This window comes from Oxyura jamaicensis, chromosome Z (genome assembly GCF_011077185.1).
Source record: "Oxyura jamaicensis isolate SHBP4307 breed ruddy duck chromosome Z, BPBGC_Ojam_1.0, whole genome shotgun sequence".
Classification (NCBI taxonomy): domain Eukaryota; kingdom Metazoa; phylum Chordata; class Aves; order Anseriformes; family Anatidae; genus Oxyura; species Oxyura jamaicensis.
In genome coordinates this window covers 81,464,695-81,488,181 of record NC_048926.1, presented here as the reverse complement: position 1 = coordinate 81,488,181, position 23,487 = coordinate 81,464,695, and the positions used below count along the sequence as shown (strand labels likewise).

Genomic DNA, 23,487 nt, shown 5'->3' with positions numbered 1-23,487 from the left:
ATCGCTGCTGGCATGCTCTGTGAATTGGCTTAATTAGCAATTCCTTCCCTGCGGGCTGCCTTCCTTTGTCTTTCGGTCTCTTCTCCTGTGCTCTTCCCATGGGGTGAGGAGTGGTGGTGCCCGTGTAGGTCCCACGAACGCTGTCGGGCTCTTCTGGTAACAGAGAGGGGATGCCGAGGGTAGGCAGGCAGCTGATGGGTGTGCTGGGGAGCCTGGGGGCTGTCACTCCGCAGAATCACTCGAGCAAATCATATCTTTCTGCTCCCGTTTCTGTGATAACAGTATGCCTTGCTCATCGGTGTCATAGTGGTCGTGATGAGTTAATTGTTAACCACTGATTTCTCTATCAATTGTCGCAGTGTCAGCAGTAAGGTCTGGGCTTGGGCTGACTAGCGCGAGCATTTCTGCTGGTTCTCTTGGCAGCTCATCCAGCTGAAGCTAAACTCAGCTCCCTCCTTGAGCTACCTGCTTTAATGCTAGTGTGTGTTAAACCTCGGCCAGCTGCAGCCACGGAAAGGCAAAGCACACCTGCAGTGGAGCTTGTGCCAAGATTAGGAGACTTGACGCTGCTTTTGGAAAGCTGTATTTTCTTGTTTAAATAATACCAAACAATGAACTTTGCAGTTATCTAAAATGCAGTGCACTAGAAATTTACTGCGCCAGGTGCCTGGAGTGGAATAGTCTCACAATCATCATCTTTACTTAAATAAGGTAATTCCTCCACAGCAGAAGTTTAATTTCTGATTTTGACCCCAGGCTAGTCATAAAAATAAACGACTCCAGCAGATACGTAATTTTAAGCATATAAGGTAAGAACCACACGAATCTGTATTCTGGTGCCAAACAATAGCAGGGCCTCATTTCTCCCCTCCCAGAAATATTTTTGATCCTACAGATACAAAACACAGCAGGTGTATTCTGAATCTCTGTTAAATACATAATTAATGAAAATAGTGATTTTCATTGAATTTCCATAGTTGACGTATAGTCATTCTCTGAAGGCAAATATTTTTATGCCTGTGCTGCCTCAGAGAAATTTTGATTCTGCATTTTTAACATTAGTTTACAAGTAGTTTACATTAAACATAAACTCTACTTAGTATCTTTCAACACATATGAATTGCTTTTCAGAAAGTGCATGTGTTCAAATCTACAGCTTGTATTTCACATGTGTAATGACTTGGACTTTTTCAGACGTTTGTGAAACAGGGTACTTCTGTTTATTTCAAGAGTAATGCAGTGGTGGGCTAAAAGCCTTTAAAATAATTATTCAGCAGAAGTTATTTACGAGACAGATTCTCCAAAAGAAACAATAATACCGGTTTTGGGAAGGAAGATAATCCTGCCTTAATTTCTTATGGTGCAAGAATACCACAAAAATATATATACTCGTCTTTCTGTTACTAATTTGTAAATAATCTGTCATATCACAGAATTAGTTTCTGAAAGCAGATCCGTTCCAGATGCTGCCTGTTCATTTTTATTTATATTCTTTTTCTTGTAGCGTGCCAAAGATACAGTCAGGACGATATTTGACTTTTTAAGTGTATTCTTTATCTGGGTTGACTGATTATATGATGTATTAGTTATCTCATAATTACACATATTTTGCAATTTCAAAAATTATGTCAGACAGCTGGAAACAAGTAGAGCAAATGTTTGGCCAACTTCTAAGAATAAAGAACGAAATCTCTGTGTTAGAAATTTAACGTGCTTTGCTAGCAGTGATCCGACAGTTTCCGTAACTCTCGTACTTAATTTTAGAGACCTTTTTTTCACAAGTTACAGGTTGCAAATATTCTGTACGAAGCACCGCTCCGTCTCCCTTGCCAGATGTTTTGGTGATTAGTGACAATGGGTGACTACAGCACCCCGTTGCTTGTAGGGAGAGGCTTTGTTTCTACTACATTTTGTTTGGGTTTGTTCATTAGGAATTGTTGTTAAAGTCTCTGCTGCTGTGAAATGGGCTGCAGTGGATTTATGAGTGCATCCATTCCATGCAAACTTAGCAGCTAGGCAAATTATTTGAGAGGTTTCTGGCCTTTCCAGGTGTGCGCCTTTTTTTTTTTTTTTTTTCCCCTTGATATTCTTATAGAAATATGCATATGCATTGGTATGTTTGCATGCAGGTGTGTGAATAAAGTCTATCTTCATTTGCGTACTTCCCTGTTAAAACAGAAAGAACTCGAAGGCTGTCTGCTCTCCAGTTACATGGCACTGGAAGAGCCTACTCTAAATCCTTTACCCTCACAGTGATGCTTTCCATGTTTTCTGTTGCTATTTTCCGTGCCACAGTCAAACTCTGAATCTGAATTTCTTCCGTGCAATCAGCAATGGAAAACCCTTTCTCAGGGAACCGAGGAGGAAGGCGTGCCACGAGCGAAACCACAGGAGCACTGAAATATCCCGCCATCCTTCTCCGCCTGCTTTGGTGATGCCTCTGTGCAACGTAGGTGGCTGTGCTCTGTCCACGGGTTGCGTCTCTTCAGCCGTGGCCGTGTGAGGGCAATCCCTTAAGGATCCAGGACAGCAGCAAATTCTTGCTTGCCTTATGATCGCCTTATGTTAAAGAAGGGATAGGGAGAAGAAGTCAGCTTGCTGACTCTCAGAAACTGCGTGGATCTGGTAGGGAGAAACTGTGTCAGGTAGGCAGGCTTTGGATCAGAATGTGGTTTGCCAAAATCAAAGCGCGGCAGTTTTAGTGCAGCAAGCAAACTCTGTGTTTATGTCTGGTAAGATAATTGCTAAGTGGGAAAATACTTGTACAGGCAAGATGCAACAGTAGTAGTGATGGAGAATGTTTTCAGCTACCTCTTTACTTTTCTCTTCTCTTGGACATAAAAAATGTTCTAGAGAGAAAGGGGTCTATTGGAAAGCTTTCACGTGTAAGTTTTTATTGTTTCAGTTGTGTTTAATGGCACCATTTATGCAATAATTTTGAAAGAAACTATTATGCAAGTTACGCTTCTGCATCCTAATGATCTGTTTAACTAAACCTACTAAAAGTCTTTGAGAGAAAACAGGCATTTAAGAGCAATTACAGAGCAATTCTATGTTGCCTGTCGGTTGATGATTATCACTACTAACGTAATGTACTCTCAATTGCTTTTTTGAAAGAGAAAAAAAGATTTCCTGTATTATAACTGTAGCTCGTGAAAATATTTTGAACATGGTTTTCAGGTAACCATAAAGACACAAGTCAACAAATAGACCGTTCTTTGTAACCGAGGAACAAAATATTGATATCACTCAGTAAACTGCAGCTGTAAGTCCTGTGGAAGAATATGGGGCTGCCACTGGTATTTTAATCTAATCTCTATTCTGTTATTGACATCCTCGGCTTCTTGCAAGTGAAAACATTATTTTTTAAAAATATTTATTTATTATTTTATTATTTATGTTTTATTTATTCATTTTAACGGTAGTTACAGTGGCATTTTATAAGTGAATGACAGTGCTTTTTACTGGTAATGGTTTGGTTTGGAATTGCCATACTGTAGCAGTACTTTAATAAGCACTTTACTGTTGTAAAGTTCTGTCTTGTCACCTGCCAACAGTACGCAGATGACAGAAGGCGTTGCCTAACAGACCACTGGAATCGTCAGTGAGTGGAAGGTGGCGTGTACCTAAAAACCCATGCCAGCTAGCTGCATGTGCTGCCTGGTTTCTTCTGTGCAGACGAGTTTTTTGATACCCTGTAGTTGAGGGATTTCAAGTTCTGTGGGTATAAATGCTGACATTTTCTTCGTTTCTTATTTCTTTTTAAAAATTGGAATAATTATAAGAATGTCTGAAAAAAAAAAAAAATAGAAACCTGTCTGTAATGTTGTCCTTGAAGAACTCTGATGAGACTATTAGATAAATTCATATGGTTCATAAGAATGTACGAAAAGGTCTTTTGAACTAGTTAAAAGTACCTGAGGGATGAATAAATGAAAATCTCTTGGTCCTTAAAATGTGCAAGCAAATTTCCTTCTACTTTTATGCTTATTCAATGAGAAGATTTTCTTTCCCTATATATTTCGTTGGCTAGGGGAAGTAAGCAGTGTTTCACGTTTTAGGTTGTTCCAAATGCTGTGTTTACCTTACATTTGTATAGATGTGTGCATATTTGTATGTATCTGACTTGCTGAAAATTTTTAGAAACTCACGATGACCAGATTAAGTCAGCAGCGAACACGTACTTGTCTGGGTACCTACTGTGTTTCATTGCTTCAGACTCTGGTTTGGTTGTTTTTTGGTCTGCTATTTTAGTTTCTGGATTCATTTTTTGGTTGGATGATATTTGGTGTCCTACTGTAACGTCAGTGGTTTTGTATGGATGGCCCAGTCACTGGCTGCCGTGTTTTCGGAGCAAATGTTGTATGGGTAGCATCCAGTCTCATTGGTAAGCTAAAGAAATTCCAACTTACAATCTAATTTTCATTTATGTCTGGTTATTTTCTTTGAGTCCTGCAGTCCTGACATGCTGCTCTATACCCTGGTACAAGCTTTGCAACACTCAGTCCTCCATTCATGCTGAGATAATCAGGGTTTACTGAATGTTCTTGCAAAGAATGTGAGTGGAGATGAGGTAAAAAGGGGTTAATTCCAGAAACTCTTCCAGGGCTTGACAACTGCAGATTTTTACAAGATGTTGTAAAAATTGAGGTGCATGTTTATTTAGGTTTGAGCCCACTTTTTTTTTTTTTTTTTTTTTTTTTTTTTTTTTTTGGAGATTAAGATTTGTCAGCATTTCCATCTTAGTGTTTCTAGGGTATTTTTCTTCTCCTTTATGTTCTATGTGCAGGAGGGGGCATTCCATTATTATTACTATTTTTTTATTAAGCATGTGCAAGAAATACAGACGCAAACCTGTGAATATGACCCCCATGCACATTTCACACCGAGCACACGCTACCCCTTTGGGTAGTTGCAGGCCACAGCCCAAGTCTGGCTCACCTCTGCTTGTGTGGAGCGAGCTGTAAATTGAATTATTCATAATCAACAGCTTTAGTGCGAGGTCTAGATAAGTGTTCGCTTTAGTCATTTGATGAACTATGAAAAATGTTAATTAGGGCAGCAGTGTGCAAAGAACCACAGTAGACTTTTTCTGAACATGTCGAAATGTGTGTGCAACATGTAACGCTGGCGTTCATAATTTGGTATTGATGGCCTGTAACATTTTCTACTGTGACTTTCTCATCAGAGATCATAACTAATATGAGGTTTGTAAGGTACTGTGGCTTGTTATAATTTCATTTTTGCCTGGGAGCAGAAGCTGGCCTAAATTATGTATGTTCAAGTGGCTGCTGAAACACAAAAATATAAATTGTTAAAGAGAAATCTATACGAGAATTAATGCTGGCAATGGCCAAATGTTGACACACAGTTCTCTTGGCATGTATTGTTATTCAAATGAGAACGAAAGAAACTTAGTGGCTTCCTATTACATGTCTGGGATACTCAAGTACAGTAGATGCCAATCAAAGTCTGCAGCTGGTGCTTCTGTTGGCAGAGATCTAGGAGTATCCTTCAAGCATTTCAGGAAAGGAAGGGGTCTTTAATGCTTATGCCCAGGACATCTCTCAAAAATGCCGTTGAAATGCGTAATCGTGTAGTTCAAGGTTCAGTCCTCTCCTTTCGTATCTGCTGCATCAGCACGTACTTTGCAGAGCCATCAGCCACCCGCCCGCATGCAGCCTACCGAAGCAGCTCCGGACCAGCTTCACGAAGCGCTGCGATCAGGAGGAGGCCTGGGATGACAAGTTTGGGGCCAGGGAAGGTGGGCAGCAGAGCCGTGATACCTCTCTTTGGGGCTGGAGTGGGAGATGTAAGGCATGAGTCTAGCCTTTGTCTTCTGCGCCTGTGACAGCATTAGAGGGAGCTGAGCTAATAGTGCACAATTATATCTAAAGATTTTTTTTGCTGCACGGTATCATTAAAACTCATGTTAAAAATAGTCATGCACGAAAAAAAAAATAGTCATTTTCTAGCATCACTGAACAGAAATATTTCAACTGAAGGTATTGAGGGCATCCCATCGAAGGCTTTTCGACACTTTATTTAATGATTTAGAAATAAATACATTTGCTGTTAATGAAATTGGCAGACAACAGATTGTGGAAAGACGTAGACGACAGTTTGAGTGACTTCACACAGTAGCCTCAAAGACAATCAAACAAAACCCAACAATATCACTTCCCAAGTACAGTCAAAACTGGTACTTGTCTATACACTGAGGGGTGAGGAGTGCAGATCTCACCTCTACGAAAGTGGTATAGAAACCTGGAAAGGAGAAATTATAAAAGGGATCTAGAGGTTTTAGCAAGCAATTCAGGCAGAGCACCTAGTGTAACATCACAGAAAAATGAGCTAAAGTGGCCTTGAGATTTATAAAACTGAAAATCGTGACTGCAAGGAGAGTTGGTTTTGCTTCTGAGTGAGGTACAGCTGAGAAGGACATCAGAACATTGCGTGCAGCATCTGCGTTTTTAGCAACATGTTGAAAATGAGAGCCTTGGGTTGTCAGAAAAATGATTTGCAGGCTGAAGAAAATGTCAAACAGAGAAAACCTTAAAGTTCAATATGCTTAGCTTACCTAAAAGAAGGTGGAGAATGATTTTAATCCAGGAGTACCTCAGCAGAGCCAAGAGGATGTCTTCGGTGGATTTTTTCCTGGAGGACTGCTCGTGGTGCGAGCAGGGGAAAGGGAGTCAGCGAGCAGGCAAGAGCCTGCTTGTGGAGCATTACATAAAGCTAGGCACGTCAATCAAGTGGTAAAGAAAGATCTCTGCTTTTGGTTCTGGTTATGTAAGGCCTGAGAAGCTCGTTTCTAACTTAACAGGGTGATTAGCTTTGAGAACGACTTGCCTAGGTGCACAGCAGGCTTGCCATCTCTTTGCATCTGGAAGATGTTTCTCCGAAGAGCCTGATGGGCACGGTGGCAGGCCAGAGTGCTTCCGAGTGATCACAACAGTCAGCATGGATCATTCCGTAGTCCTGTCAAGAACTCGCTCTGAAATCTGGGGGGTAAGTGAAAACTTGTGGAAACCTGAAAATATCTGAAAATTTCTCTCTCTCTCTTTTTTTTTTTTTTTTTTTTCCCTGATATTTTTAATTTACAAATGGTTACACCATGGAGCTTAGAGAATCAGACCACACTCACTTGGTCCTTTTTTCATGCGGTGTATATTATATTGTACATACTCCTCTCCAGAAAGCACACAGTACCCCTAAGCAAGTGTTAGTGTTCTTTTGAAAAGTCTTTCTTGTCTATACATTCAATTTTTCCTTACATTTGTGAAAAGAATTTACATGTAGCAGCTCACAGGACATTTTTCATTGGTGCCAGTGTGGCACTTTTGACTGATCTTCCTTAAATGAGCTGACAGCATTTAGTCATGTAATTTGTATACCCAAGTCAGAAGTACTTTAAAGCAAAATAATTATTTCTGTAGAGTAGACGGAATACTTATTTAGAGTGATGGTTAAGTCATTCTGCATTTACAAGAATAAGAACTTGAATTATGAAATACATCAGTCTTTTTCTTTATTTTTTTTTTTTTTTTTTTTTTTTTCGGGGGGGTATTTCAACTGTTTTCAAAAACCCGCAGAACTGAGCTATAAGAGGATGAAATTCATGTTCTCGTAAACGGATTTGTTTACAATTTGTGTTCATAAATCCCTGTAACAAAGCACGCCTTCAGTGAGCACCTAATTACAGCTGCGGTTGTAGTTGAAGCATTCTTATCTTAACAAAACAAAGGAGCGAGGGCAAGAGTAAAGTGAATGTGTAACACTGAAGGGACACTATTGCTCATTGCAGAAGGTGAAACCAATTGGCATACACAATGCCTGAGGGTAGGACAGGAATGATGAAATGCCAGACTAGGAGGTACCACCTGAGTGCAGTCCTTTGTATATGACTATGATATGTATATGATATGTATATGATATGATATATGTATATGTATATGATAACCGTGTTCTCTAACTACCTCCAGGAGCTAAGAAGCTACCTGGAAAATGAGGAATGTTTTAGTGTTTAAGAGGATGTGCAGAGTGGTTTGGCCAGAAAAACATACAAGTAAATTTACGTACTTTTCTGACCACAATGAGTGTTCTCCTGTGTCTTCAAGCACGGAGGCATGGGCTCTGAAAACTGGCTGTAACTCTGTTTTTACATCCAGAATCACACTCAGTATGCAAGTAGTTTTTGAATTTACAAAAAAGGGGGTTTGTCGTTAGTCAGCGTCTTACTGCCTGTTGGTGTGTAGAGGTAGCAGAGTCGAAGGAGAACGATCTGAGCCATGTTGACGTGTGACAGAATGAGCGGTGTTCTACAAATACTGCCTCTTAAGAAGCATTTCAATCGGTGATATGCTGAATAATTTTATACATATTAGTCTGATCTTGCCTTTCATTCCTGCATGTTTTACAAAGAAGAGGCAACAGGTTTGGTAGCTGAGTTATTTCAGGCAAAGCCTTGATTTGTTGCTGAAGTCCTAACAGAGGTGAGGAAACGCAGAGCAACATCCTACAGAATTAGTGCTTTTTTTTTGCTTGTTTTGTAAAGCTAAACAGTTAATAACAGGAAGAGGTAAAAGCAAAATAAAGATATGCCAGAAAGCTCCATCTTCAGGTGTGACCTATTGTCTTTTGCTCTACCTATGGTGTCCAATTTAGGCCTGATATTTTTGCTAGCACTGGGATTTTTTCTGGCTTGTACAAGGCATGTTTTTGAAGATATTTGGGAATTCGTTATAAAAAAAAAGAGCTAACTATAGACAATTAGTGCTTTTTAAATGATCTCCTAACTGAGTAGTTCCCTTCTGTGTGTCCCTGCCTGTGAATAGAAGCTACAGGACTTTGGAGACATCCATCTTTTTTCAGGAGTATGATCAAGGTATCATCCGCTGGTAGACACCTTTGTAAGGAACTCTAACAGGAGCCATTTTAGAATATGTTCCTGCAGTGGCCATTGTCTGTTCTCTTCCAGTGACTACCACCTGTAAATATATAATGCGTGAGTTTCATACGGTTCCTTTGTTAGCCCTAATATTAGAGGACCTCACTGGGATTGCCATGACTGCTTTTGCCAGGTAAGGCAACCTGAACAGTTTTCCTCTAATTTTGGTCCACAGATATTTTTGTAGTTAATCAAAACTTAAGGCAGTCTGTCCTGCATTTCCTTTCTGCTTGTTAGGAAAATGGAGCCGTGGTACAATACCTTTTAACTCTTAGTTTATGCCACGACAGTTGCATACACGCTTGGAAACTGTAATTGCCTAAAATTTTCTTGAAGCACTCTAATTCCAAAACCAGTCTGTTTTACTTTTGTGTCCTTCCTTCTGAAATGTAAGCAGACTTAAGAGACTTCCCATTGTTTGGCCCGGTGTATACTTGTTGTAAGTTAAACAATATAACAAATTCTAAGCATCTGTTTTGATACGTTTCTGCATTTTCTGGGCAGTAGCTATTCTGCTTTTCAACTTGCATTTAAATAATTTTAAGCCTCCAGAGCAAACGGTTGAAAATAGCAATCCCAACCCCTTCCCTGTCTTGCACAACTCATTAAACACTTACAGTAACTGTTTTTAAATTAGTTTTGGTATGTGTGTCAAGCTCGTGTTAAATCATCTTCAAAAAGTGCATGTGTGTAATGAACTTTGTCTATTCATAAACAAAAGCATCAAGTATTCAAAATGAGTGGTATATTTAAATAAATAAATAAATAAATAAATAAAAGCAGAAGTAATGCACCTCCGTACATTTAAATGATATTTAACAGTTCACATTCTCTCAGGAATTAGGATTAACCGAATATTTGATAAAGATCTCCCCAGACTCATTCAATGGACTGCTGTTCCTCTCCAGTCAGTTCCTTGCAGAGACAGTGCAGGCTGGGAGTCTAGCTTCTAAGAGCAAGTATGTTTGTTTTTAATACTATATACTTGAAAGCAGGGGCTTGGAAAGGTTTATAAATGAATACCCCGATGCATTCAGTGCTCGAGGAAGAAAAAGTCCCGAAGGAAACTGGACTGGGGACAATTTTATTCCCTCTGTATAGAAATGTGTACAACTAAGCCTAAATGGCTTCAAAGTTCAGCTCTGCTGAGTGCTGGATGACACGTTTCATTTAGTGTTTTGCCTCTAATCGATTCAGTTCTTACTCAGAGCTTTTGGAACAGCCATTTGCCAGGTATAATATATTGATATTTTTTCTTCTTTCTTATGACAAATTCTTACATCCTTGTGTGGATTTCTGCATCACTGGAAGCTTTCTAAAAAACTAACAAATTAACTGTACGCTTGCTGCCCATTATTTACATCACAGGTGTTATGTATGCATTTCAGCATAGAACAGTATGAATCCAGAATTAAATACAAGTAGTTTGGATAACATATTAAAGAACACGTCTGTGAGGTGTCAGAATCTAAGTGTGAAAATGTGTCTTTGGCTATTGATCCTTTTTATTCTTTTATAGAATTCCTGTTTTTGGCTTAGTTAGGGAGTATCACTGGAGTTGTAGTATTGCTGCTTGCAAGCTAGCCATCAGGTTACGTAGTGCCCTTCCCATCCTCCTAGGAAGAGGCTGCCTACTCAGAGGCGACAGCCCACAGCTTCTGCCTGTCCCCCTGCAGTGAAGTGCAGAGGAGCAGCAGGTGAGAGCTGGCAACAACTTTCTGATGCAGTCTGGGGAGGGGCTCGGATGTGCTAAGATGGAGGTGATGGAAGAGCTGAACTGGGACATGACACTGGTTCCCAGATGTCCTGAATAGTTATCGTGGTCAACCCTCAAAGCACCTTGCTGGAAAACTTCTCACTCGGGAATGATGAAAGGTTGATGATTCCTAGGACCACTAACCAGGTGAACCACTGGGAATATAGCATGAATTAATTATATTAATATTAATTCTATTAAAATAATATTAATTCTATTAATACGGCGATCAAAAACGCGTGGAATTTCTGTTCAAATATTATGCATTAACAAGTGTTCTCAGGAGATGGAAAAAAAGGAGCTGTACCTGTAGCCCTGCTGAATAATTTTATTTACTCTTTCATCTCCTGCTGATCCCACTATTAGAAGCATATGTAGAGGGGAGCCATACTGCTTTGCTGAATTAAAAAATACATATAGGCCTCTGCTTCTACAGGCGTCGTGTCTCTGTGCATGCTTGCACTTTGTAAGCCTTGCAAGCAGTCATTTCTATGCACGTGTGACTGCAGCGATCTCCTCCCTGTGGCGAGCTCTGTCCTGTTTTCACAGCTTCCTTGAGCTTCTTTACATACTGAATCTGTTTTGGATCTAATTCTTGATTCAAATACAAACAGCTCTCAAGAATTTCCTCTTGTTCCCAGATGTCTTGGCTCTCTGACATACTCCCCAAGCTCACACAGAAACTTTCCATGATGGCTAACCTGCCTCTCTCCTTAGAATGCGTGAAAGAATGGTTCATCCTCATACTGCCGTGTGAACTCTCAGCAAACGCACATGGTAATACAAATATTAAAAAGCATAATTACAACAAAAGCATTGTACACTGCCTGGGACATGCGGGAACACGTTCCTGAAGCTGTGAGTACTCCCAGGAAATGTTTTATAAATTCAGTTTTTGTGTTTATAATTTCTCAGTGTTATTTCAGGCTTGCTTTCTGATGTTTCAAAAAAGCAAACCACCCCAAACCAACAAACAAAAAAAACATACACCCTATTTAAGAGATGCAAAAAATGGGGGATACCGAATAGAAACCTTTGTGATTTTTTTCAAGTATAGAAATCGACCTGACTAAAGGGGTCGCTTCACCTGCCAGTGCCAATAAACTCTTTCAAAGGGAGATTTCCTATTCATCAGCAGCACTTGCGTTTCAGGAGATTACACCTTTCCAAACGCTGCTTGGGGGTAAGAACATAATTAGCTGAAAGGCAGGAGAGCAGCAATTACTGACAGCAGGCCTGCCTAAAAGTGATGGGAATAGGAGAAATAGCAGGGCTCGTTACCAATGTTAAAAATATACACAGGCTTCTAGGGATGATTAAAATAAGATGTTATAGGGCTTAATATGCTAGTGTTAACATTACTAGAATTTCAAAGCCGGTGTACAGACAATTCTTTGGTGTGTCTGCTGTGTGTCTTGTCACTAAAGGAGACAAGAAAATGCATGTTTGAGCCGAGGATTTACTTCATTAGGAAAAACTTTACACAATTTTACCATGTTATATTATTTTTTTAGAAAGTGTGATTTTTACACCACTTGTACTATTCCTCTCTATTGTTTTATTATAAAGTTGCTAAATATTTGTGGGAGCATGTCCTTAAATTAAGGACAGTATTACAAGAAATGCATTGACTTATTTTTTTAATCTAAACCAAGACTTTCAGCTTTTCATTGTTCCTTGACAATATTACTGTTACATCAAAACTGTTGTAAAGTTTCAGTAGAGCAAAGTGCTATGAATTTAGTTTATCTTTCATATACTAAAGATTGAAATAAGCTAGCAAAGGCCGAGACTTTTCTTACAATTTTGCGTTTTGCAGGAAATTTCTGCTTCCATTTCTGTCCTTTCCTGTTTGCTTTAAATGAGGAAAACGTTTTGGGATCTGAGGCTTCTTAATCAGGAGTTTAAGATGAGAATGTGTCTCTTTTAGCATCAATTGCTGGTTACCTGTTACCTAGAAAAGCAGAGTTTTCTCAGAGGCAGAAGCTAATTCAGAAAGAAAAAGAAAGAAGAGAAAAATACCCATTTGCCTGCTTTGTTTCTGCAAATCTATGTAGCGACTGATTGGGCCAAACACATAGATCATGTGTTTCTAATTAACTTGACTGATTGAGGTGGGGGTTACAGGTTTGGGAATAAATAAACACATGGAGCAAGAGAAAGCTGTGAGCCTCTGTGCAGTGGCACCGTACTGCAGTGTGAGCTTCATAGTTAGACAATGAGCTTCCAGAGCAGCCAGTCTAATGCAATGTAGAGGTTATATTTTAGTTATAATACTGTTGGTTTCATGCAATGTGAAGTACTCTTAAGATTTTAGTTTTACCACAGTATTTTTTCACAGGACACCAAGATTAACTTAGCAAAATAATTTAGCAAAAAAAATATTATTCTTCAGTAAAATATTAACTTGTCTTGTAGGAATTACGATGTTTTATGGAAGACTTTGACTATGTAGATGCATCAAAAGCTTTCATTTTCAGGCGCTGTAGACTTTCATTAAGTGAAACCTATTGTTAAAGGGAAATGAAGATAGAATGAATGTTACTGCTTTTCTGAATTTTTGTGTTTTAATGTAGAGAAGTATTTGGAGAAGGTGAGATGGGGAATTATTTTGTAGGCACACAGGAACTTAGCTCATCGGGAAACTTCTGCTCACTGTAGAACAACTTTCAGCTATGGTGCTTGGAAGAAGTTTTTAATTTGACTAATTATTGACAATGCCATTTAGGGAGGGCATCCAGCATAAGGTGTCACTGTTATTCCATCGTACAATGATATTGCAGTGGTTGCAGAGCTTATTCACTCAGCTGCAGAAGTAGCATTTAAATGAGGAGGAAGCTATATTTCTGGTGGACCCATCAGAGGTGGGTTAAAGACCTATTAAGAGGAAAGCTAGCAGCGTGGTTAGAAATGTAGAACAGTTTCTTCAGAGTTTATTTTAAGGGAATTAAAAACTGTCTCAACAGATACATTTTAGAGTCATAAAAGTCCGCCTCATGTGTTAAAAGCTGCAATACGCTTTCCTGCCTGGCATGGTTCTCTCCCTCATCAGGCTAAGGACGTGGTAGTTACTGCATAAATCCTGTAAATTCTATTCTAGGCCTAGTCCAATGCATAGGAAGAAAGAAGGAATTATGATAAACTCCTTTTCAGGTGCTTTTTGACATTTTACTTAACACAGAAGCTGCAAAATTACCGCCTTCCCTGAAAGAGAGTCTTAGGAATCAATGAGAAATACGAGGAGCTGAGGTGGGCTAAGCCAAAAGAAAGCTTGTTCAGCGTATGAAAAGGACAATGAGCTGTGTTTATGGAGAGTATGCTTTTTGATGATGTTGGTCATTTACAATATACTGTCTTCTGGCTGAGCAGCCTGTTTGTCTAGCTGGTTTGTTCTGCCTGTGAAAGTTTGAGGCTTTTCCTGGCAAGTTTCTATTCTACTTTTTTTTTTTTTTTTTTGTTTTTTTTTTTTATTATACCAAAAAAAAAATACATAGTGAATCATTACTGCTGTCAGGGAGAGGAGGGAGACGATCTGACGACCCCAAATCTCTCAAAAACAACCAAAATGTCAATGCTGCTCTGTCCATGCTTGTGGTAAAAGGCAGCCTCAGCATCCTTCGAGATGGTGAGGAAAGGCTGAAGGTGACTTTTGCCCACTAAAGGTGCCTCTTACATGAGTATTAGTCTGCTGGAAGAAAAACCTACCACCTTCCCTCTCCAACCCACACACAGACACCAGTGTGCAGACACACATTCACCTCCAGAAAAAAATAAAAGCCTGTGCTGTTATGATTATCATTCTTGGTATAACTAAAATATAAGAAAGGGTTGAAAATTCAGACTGCTTTGCTAGAGAAGAAGAAGGTTTGCTAGCCAAATTAGGCTTAGTACTTTGTTAGATATTCTTAAAGTAGTATTATTTGGTATATGCCACCTATTTATTTTTAATTTAAAGAACCAGTATGTTGTATTCCTGGGTGCATCTGCTCTTCAAACATTTACCTGTTGTTATAGGTCAACAGTCAGTTTTCTAACCTGTAGCCCCTTCGGAGCCCCTTCAGGGACATGACTGAAGACTTGTGATTCTTTCTGGCCTCAGAGATCAGATAAGCCTGATTTATTTCAGGAATTAAATCATTTGTAGAAACCGAAGTAGTGGAGTAATGGGCACATATGATTTCTGTTAACGCAGGTGTTGCAGGATTTTCTAAGAGCTATCAAATGTTACTGCATAATAATGAAGTCTCTGCACTGTTATTGGCATTCTTGCTATCTCACTGCTACTGCCTCATTTAGGTAATGAAGTGTTTTGTGCAGTAGTTGGATACAATACTGTGTAAGCATCAAGTATTAGTTTTAACGATGAAAACCTAATATGTGGTCATAAACGCTTAATTTTTTTACATATTAGGTGGTAAGTTTCAATTTGAGTAAGTCACAGTTATTTATTTTTGAGGTACATATGTGAATGCATATATATACATACTTCAAAAGCATGTTATTCATTAGTAATTGTGCATTAAGATGGCAATGTGATAAAATATGACATGTTACGCAACTATGTAGCTTTACAGTATGAAAAAAATGAAGGCATATTAATAATTTCAGTCGCATTCAAAAATGAGTTATATTATCTTTAGATACAAAACCATGTGCTTTATTTCTTTGCTTCTTGTGGTATCATGACACACTCCCTGAAGACAAACTAGGCAGTTTGTAATGAGTTGGGTGCTACTTTTCTGAACCTGCTGTCCTTCGTCCATTGAAAAAAAAATGCAATTCTTTGGGAAAATGAGAAATTAAGGTCAGAAAGAGACAAGTGGACAAGGTTAAAGTAATTAAATGCTGACAAGAAGAACATATAGGTCTTTTCTAGTCCTTCACATACTTCCTACTGGTCCATCGTTTCAGAAGCATTCCACCTACAGAACATCACCTTCACGAATCACAGGCCTTCTGTGACAATAAAATAATGCTGTGAAAAATCAGTTACTGATTGCCTATTGGATAATATTCATCAAGAAGTAAATTCAAAACAATAAATTTGAATGAGCATTTTACTTTTACCCATCCTCACCATTGAGATTCACTTTGTATTTTAACACTTCCAGGTTTTGTTTGTTTTGGTTTGTACTTCTTTTTTAACTATTGATGCTATGTCCTTGAAAATGTTTAAAAAATGGAAATATCACATATAACATTTTACAATTACACAATATTAGAAGGATAAGAATAATACTTTTTTATTATTATTATTTTTTATTATTTGTATTATTAATTATTATGTGCTGTGTTTTCTCCTTTTAACAAAGCAAACATAACTAGGACCAGGATGTGTCAGAAGCTTTAGCTATGGAATAGATGTACCTTTTGGCACATGGAGAACTGGAAGGTATAATTTGACAAGAAATGGGCTATTTCTTATTCCATCATTGGATGACTCATTGTGTGAATATGCTGTCTATCCGTGTAAATCACTGCATGAAATGCTATAGAAGAGCTTGTAGGTGCATCATAATGTTAACAGGCCTATCTAGCAGTACTTGTTTACCTGTTCCTCGTTTTTTTCTAGCCTATTAACTTCTGCTAACTTTCCCAATTTTTTTTTGTTGTTGTTGTTGTTGTTTTGTTTTTAATTTCTTGGTATTGCACAATGAATAATGCAACTTTGTTACGCTCTTGGCTATGCTAAGCTATTAAGTTTTATTGCAACTACAGATAGTTAAATCCAATTCTCTGGAACATTATAAAATAATTTCCCAGCATAACCAATGGCATGAGTTACAAAAGTTCTTACTACCAGTTTAAAGGCTTATTTCTCTGAGTAGATGACCTTACCTTGGTTGAAAATAGCAGAAAATGTTTGCATTTCAGTTGATTTGCATTTTGTCTGGCAATCTAGCAAGTTACTAGAAGGAGGTTTACCATGAATAAAGGATGTCATGAGTAAATAAGGTGTGGAAATTTCATAAATGCAGCTGTAGAACTCTATTTGGGCCAGGTAGTTGCATTCCAGTATTATAAATTATACCAATGGCAATCATTTACAGCATGCTCCCAAGAGATACAAACCCTGCCATCTACTTTCACAAAAAAGACCCTGCAGTCTCCAAAGTAGCACGACTGCTGAATGCTTTCCAGCTTACCCTTTCATTTCTGTTTTTCCTGGCAAAATCCTCAAATTATATCTCATATTTATCATAATCATAATTTCCTGTATTTTTGTCTTGTTTCATAACATTAGACGTGAAAGTTACTTACATGTTAACTGTTACTCAGTTTTCCTGAATTCTGCATTCCTCTGCATAATTCAGATATTGATTATTAAATTATTAAATTAATAATTTAGTATTAATAAAATTGACACAGTCATATGTGTAACACCCCATTCATAGGTTATTTCTTGTAGCATAAACATATTTATTAGTTTTACCCATCTTTTAGTCAAACCCACTGCAGTTTAGACAGTGCAGTCATCGTATGCTTGTCTTCCCTTCTTCCTGGATTATTATTAAAGGTATTGAATCTGCTGCTCTTTGCTAACACCAAGGAGAGTATTCAGGTGAATGCAGTTTATGGAGAACATAAATATAGGCCCTGAATTAGCCTGGGCTGTAGTTGAAAATAGCAGACTATAAACACAGAAGCTGTGTATGAGATGAACTGGTCTCTCTGTTTAGTCACTGACAAGTTTGGTACTTAACTGGTTGCAGATGAATTACTTGCTTGTACTTTAAAGCATAAGGAGCCTCTGCAACTCGAATAAGAAATTAGAATTTAGAAATGTAGCGTATTTTCAAAAACATGACAGAAATTTATATCAGAATTGGCCACTTGCTACCAAGTGATAGAGTAAGGGTGAATGATTTTTTGCTTGAAATTTTAAGGAGGGGAACACAGAAGAGCAGTACTCCTAGATTTGTAGTATTTGGCAAAACAAAACAAAACAAACAAACAAAAAAAAAACCACCTTCTGCATATGTGAGACGAAGGTGTGTGCACCGTAGGTATGCTGGGGTGGTTCTGGCTGTCCTGAAACCTGCACTTTTAGTCGTATTCTGGGCCACCAGCTTGTCCACGGGTGATGCTGAGACTGTGGACAGGGCGCTGCCCCGCCACCAGACCTTGCCCATGCAGATGCCCTTTGTGCTCATCATGAAACCCGAGAGAACATTGTTGTGTGGGATTTATTCAAAACTACCTGGCAAGCAATACGTACTGTTAATCCCTCTTCATTAACAGAACATCTTTCCAGAACGGAGGATGCAGTTCAATTATTTTAAAAGCAGAGTTATTTGGTGAGAACAGAGTGATGAGACACCTCAATAGCTGTCCCATGAGCTATTCCTCTCTTCTGCTAAAACATGTTGCTGCCTGAGACCAGTCACCCCATCTCTTCCTGCCAATTACATCTTTTCCGTCATTTTCCAGATCACTATGGGACAAAACAATACCTGTATTTCTCCAGAAGCTGTTTTCCTGCTGTGATTATATTATTGCTTTTATGTATTGCATAATTTAAATAATTACATTTCTCTGCTGAGTTATGGCACAAACGCTGCCAAATTAGTTGTGTGTTTAATTTAAGCGTTGCTTCATGGATTTGGCAATTTCTATCATGGAGACTAGTCTCCTTGGTCATCTCTTCTATGCTATCTAAGCGGTTAAAAATATTTCCAGCTGTCCATGTGCTTTTCCACTGGAGTCTCTTCTGGAGAAACTGGCTAAAGAGCTACACTCAAAGATGCATTGTGAACCATTTCTTAAGTACTGTTTTATGTGTCGCGAGTGGTTTATTAGAAAAGATTATAGAACAGATTACCCATCTAAACTCAAATTCTTCATCTTTCTATTAATTTTTACTATCAATTCTACTGTAAATTTCATTTTACTGTAAATTATCAGACATATTCATCCTGAGTTGCCCATGAATTTTCTGGAAGAGTTTCAAATGCCAATATACTCTCGAGGCAGGTATTTTTGTTGTGGGGAAGGCTGTTCCCGAAGCTGGTGCCACGCTTCATGAGGTGTACTGCTCAGCTCTTGGTCTTTTTCCACTTTCCTGCCAACTTGGGAACAAGGAGCAGCAGACTGAATTCATCTTTCATTGATCATTGGGGGATATACCCTTAGCATGTGGTTGAGGTGGCGGTTCCTGCCAGAGTACTGTATGTCTGTCTTCACATTGTCTCCCGTTATGTTCTTCTGAACAACTCAAAGTTACTCTTTCACCAGAGGTTTATTTTGCTATTTCACACGGAGTACGTGCTTGATTGCATACTTCTCTGAACTGAAGCTTATCCAGTTTGCTAGATAAGGCATCTTCACCCGTGAGGATTAAATGAGAAAAACACAGGGCCTCGCTGTGACGAGTTCCAGAACTTAGATTAGGACTGGAGTTACTGATCCATCTTCGTGGTAGGTGTATTTTTGTGCATATTTTGTGCACTGCTCAAGGTTAACTGTCCAGTGATAAAGAGAAGCTGACGGTAATGCACAGTGCCAGGCAGAGCATCAGTACTGGAAGCCTTTATGAGCTCTTTCACCTACCAGTAATGAAAGAAATGGATCTGGCTTGATAAAGGATATTCTTTGTTTCTATGTTTCTATGTTAATAACAGAGTTTATTAGAAAATTAACTGTTATATTGCTTCAGTTGAGGAGGAAGCTGTTAGATGCTCTTATGGATGAACTTAAAGGCATGTATGGAAATTCATTTCCAAATCTTTCCTTTCCATTGTGAGCAGCCTTTCCTGAGGTTAATGAATGATTCCTTTTTATTTTCTCCTTTCTGTATGGATTTGTCCTGAAAATGTCAGCAAGTTATTTGGTTTAAGCAGAAGTAGAAGATCTGGAGAGTAAATAATTCAGGTAGGGACATTTGAGGGAGTTCATATGGGGAATGAGGTAGAACAATTGCCTGCTTTTTAATGGAGGAGAAAATAATTGGGTGAATGGGAAATATTCAGGATTTAGGTAAACTTCTAACAAGTTTGCATTGAGATGGTACAATGGGTGTGTCTGTTTTCTGGCGTGAAATGAAATTAGGACAGAAAAATGAAACAGGAAACCGGCATTGGAGAGAAAGGTGTTTTGGAGAGTAGGAAAGTGGAAAAAAGCGTTGAGTTTGGATGGAGACAGTCTGTGAAAAGCTTGAACAGGAGAGGAGTCAAAGCAGTTGTGGCAGCCCCAGAGGTTGATGTGAGTGAGCTGTGTCCCTTTGGGACTTGGACCTTGATAAATAAGTTGTTTAGGGAGGGGTGACTTTTCCTGAGCACAGCTCAAGAATCTGTGCTGGCTGAGCAGTTCTTGAACTACTGTCACAGAAGTGAAAAACTGAAAAACTGATGCTCATAGGAAGTTGGTCATAGGAAGACATACCTTCCTGGAGCAAATACATCTCCTTAAAGCATGTGAGATTACTTAGCAGAAAATGATTCTATGATTCACGATTCTATGGAATTTGATAAGATGCACATTACTGACAGTTGTGATTATTTCACAGATATAATAGTGCTGTGGGTTTTCTGTCCCCAGTATTGCAAGTGCTGGTCTTTATGTTCATTTTCCTAGGTGGTAAATCTGTGTTGGGTTTGTATAAATGACAAGCAGTAGGTTTTGGAGTGTATGTGAGAATGAGAGAGAAATGAATTGGGTTCCCTTACACATCGTTTCATGTCTGAAAGGTCATTTACGTGCCTTGAAGTCAGCCTTATAAAAAATGCAAGATAAAGCAGCCATCAAGAATAGGTAGGATGAAGGGCATATCTTTCTGAACAGACAGATACAATTATGCACAGGGGCTCAAGAATGAGTTCAAGCCCAAATAAAATTTTGGAACTGTCTCTGAAGAACACCACATGGAAGCCCTCTCCACTGTCTTATGCCCTCTTCCTGAGCATTTTCTCTTTAGTCTAAATTCCTAAGTAGTTCTGTGTGTGTCTGGAGGTGTTCAGCTGAAAGATGAGTTCAGTTCTGGCCTGCCAGTTACAATAATAGTTAGTAATCACCTTGGGTCATTTTGTGAGGTAGCAGGTGAGTGATTGCCCACTCTGCTCTGTGCTGGTGAGACCTCACCTTGAGTACTCCCTGCAGTGTATCCAAAGGAGCACAACAAAGATGGTAAAGGGTCTAGAGAGGAAGATGTATGAGAGCAGCTGAAGTCACTTTGTTTGTTCAGCCTAGAAAAGAGGGGTGACCTCATCACAGTTCACAACCTCTTCATGATGGGGATGTGCTGCTCTCTTCTCTCTGGTGACCAGTCACAAGACCCATGGGAATGGTGTGAAGAGGGAGGTTCAGACAGAATGTTAGGAGAAGGTTCTTCATTGAGAAAATGGTCAGGCCCTGGAACAGGCTCATAGGGAAATGACCGGCACCAGGCTTGTCAGAATTCAAGAAACATTTGGACAATGCTCTCAGACATATGGTTTAATTTTTGGCTGGCCCTGTGTGGAGTGAGGAGTTGGACTTGATGATCCTTGTGGGTCCCTTCCAACTCTAGATGTTCTATGATTCTATGATTCTAATAACAAATGCACCCATTTATCAGCCTTTGCAGTTTTGCTCGCATTTTCTAACTTCCTCTTATAACTGAACAGCTTTCCTTTTGAGCTTACTCTTGCATTTTGTTGTACATTCGTGAGTCCTAAAGCAAGCATTTTGTTCCCAAGGACTGTGTGTAGGTGTGCTGAAATTTCTGTTTGAATCAAAATATTCTAGAATTGTAACCATTGGCATTTAAATATTTATGGAAGAAATACCTTAAGTTTAATTCCAGTATATAATCCTGAGGATATACCCCTGCTGAAACAAAATAGATGTTTTTGGTGGGTTTTAAGCCAGATATTGAAGAAATGAATATCCTGTTACTGCTGTGCTGTCAGTATTCTTTATCTTCAACTTGAACTTGTCTCTCTGTATGATTCAATTTTTATTCTAACTTGTCCTGTTATGCTGAGTACAAACTGTGCCAGATTGTCAATTTTGTAAGTGAATGCCTAATGAATATAAATCTGTACCTACTCTACCATGTGAATTTGATGGATTAGCGGTATAATATACAAGGTAAGCTTATTTCTGAAGAAATATATACTGAATAAATGGGTTAGGGAGATTTCATATTTTTATTATAAGTGTAACTCAATTTATACTTTTGGAATAATCAGCAGTGAATATAAGAGATTTTTCTGACAGTCTGGCTTAAATAAGCCTTAGCCTTTTATCAAAGCTAATTCTTTTTTTAAAAGCATCTAATATAATCAGAATTCTTAAAAGGAAAATTAAATATGACTCATCTTTAAAAAGTTGTCTTAATTTTTGTAATGTGTTGGTTGTTTTTGTTGACCTTTTCATGTTCAATTGTGGATGTGTATATTGTTGAAGTTGGTTAGAAAGGTATGGACAATAAAGATGTAAGAAATAAATTTTACAGAAAATTACTCACTGTCATTTTCTGTGAGTGCTTCAAATAAGGTCTAAAATCAAATTGGTTGTTTCTGAACTTTTTTTATCCACCTGTATCTTTCCAGCAGAAAAGAATTCTGTGTCCTGCAATGTTCTCTTTGTCAAAAATTGCACTAGGGTAGAATAATTGATTTAAAGAACCATAAGCTTCAAATGCTAGTTTTATTATTTTAAATGTTGCTGTGATCTCAGCACAGTTTAGCTGAACTGTAAAGTTAGTCCATATAAAAATGCGGGAACACCATCACATTCCGAAATTTAGTTATGGTGACGTTATTAGAACTTTTGAATATTCTAGCCATTGATTCATGCTATTGACCAAAAACCATTTGGGGGGTGTCAGTCAGTTTCACTGATTAGTTTTTGTTAAATTAATCTCTTGTACCTGATAAAAAAAAAAAAAAAAAAAAAGTAAGATTACTGTCATTTGTGCAGTACCGAGATCAAGTGCTACAGAAAATATGGAGCCACTGTAAGTAGAGAGGCGTTTGGTTCAGTGATATGCATTTTGTTTGAACTGGGGCTCCTGTAATACCTCGTACTGAAGGCTATTGAATGTCATTCTCACATGAGGGTTTTATATTTTTAGAGGCAGCTAATTAAGAGATGTGAAGAGCTGAGCCTTGATGCTTCAGTGAGTAATTACCTCCCCTTGATACTTACGTTATTTTAAGTTTGGCTCATGAAAAGAGCAATTTGTGGCTTTCAGCAGCAGTGCGGCTGTCCCTGGGGACGGGGGCTAGAAGCTGTGCCCTGCCGCAGGTGCTGCTGCTGCTGTTGGTACCACGGGTGCCAAGGCACGTGTGTGCAGGTACCTTCAGGCATTGTGCTGCCGTGCCAGAGAGCAAGGAGCTGAGCATTCATGGTGCCATACGATACAGTTTGGCTGGAGAGAGTCCAGGGGACCAAAGCATTGCCCTGTGGTACACGCAGCCAGAGGCAGAAGGAAACCATTCAGACATCTGCCAGAGCTCGTGGTTCCCCCTGGGGGCATCTACCTGAGCAGTGTGCATCCGTTGTCCTGTTGGCAAATTTCGGACAATTTCCGAGAAAACTCACAGTTTAATATTTTACTAATGATGCATTTAAACATATGTCTATAATTTAGTAAGTATGTAGGCAAGGGAGATGAATTCAAAAGAAATTCATTACTGTACAGATTTTGTGTAGTGCTTTCTAACATTTTAAGTGTAAAATTTGGACCACACACACCTACCTTGGTTCATCCAGTGCTTAATTGCCTGCAGCAGGGTGTTCTGCTCCCTTCCTCCTGTTGCATAGCTGGACACTTTCCTGTGTCCAGGCACCGCCAAGG

The 23,487-nt window shown here is 38.8% G+C and overlaps 1 protein-coding gene across 8 annotated transcripts in view; it reads left to right on the top strand.

Annotated features, from left to right (window-relative positions):
* The window catches only part of MCTP1 (multiple C2 and transmembrane domain containing 1), a 287,020-nt gene that overhangs the window by 57,005 nt on the left and 206,528 nt on the right, over positions 1 to 23,487 (top strand). The window contains exon 1 of one of the 8 annotated variants that reach the window (XM_035310882.1): positions 6,832 to 7,011. The exons of the other annotated variants lie outside the window; for them this stretch is intronic. Within the exon in view, the coding sequence (XP_035166773.1) occupies positions 6,964 to 7,011 (48 nt within the window). The 5' untranslated portion in view covers positions 6,832 to 6,963. Of the gene's footprint in view, positions 1 to 6,831; positions 7,012 to 23,487 lie in introns of those variants that run through there. 8 annotated transcript variants of the gene reach the window in all.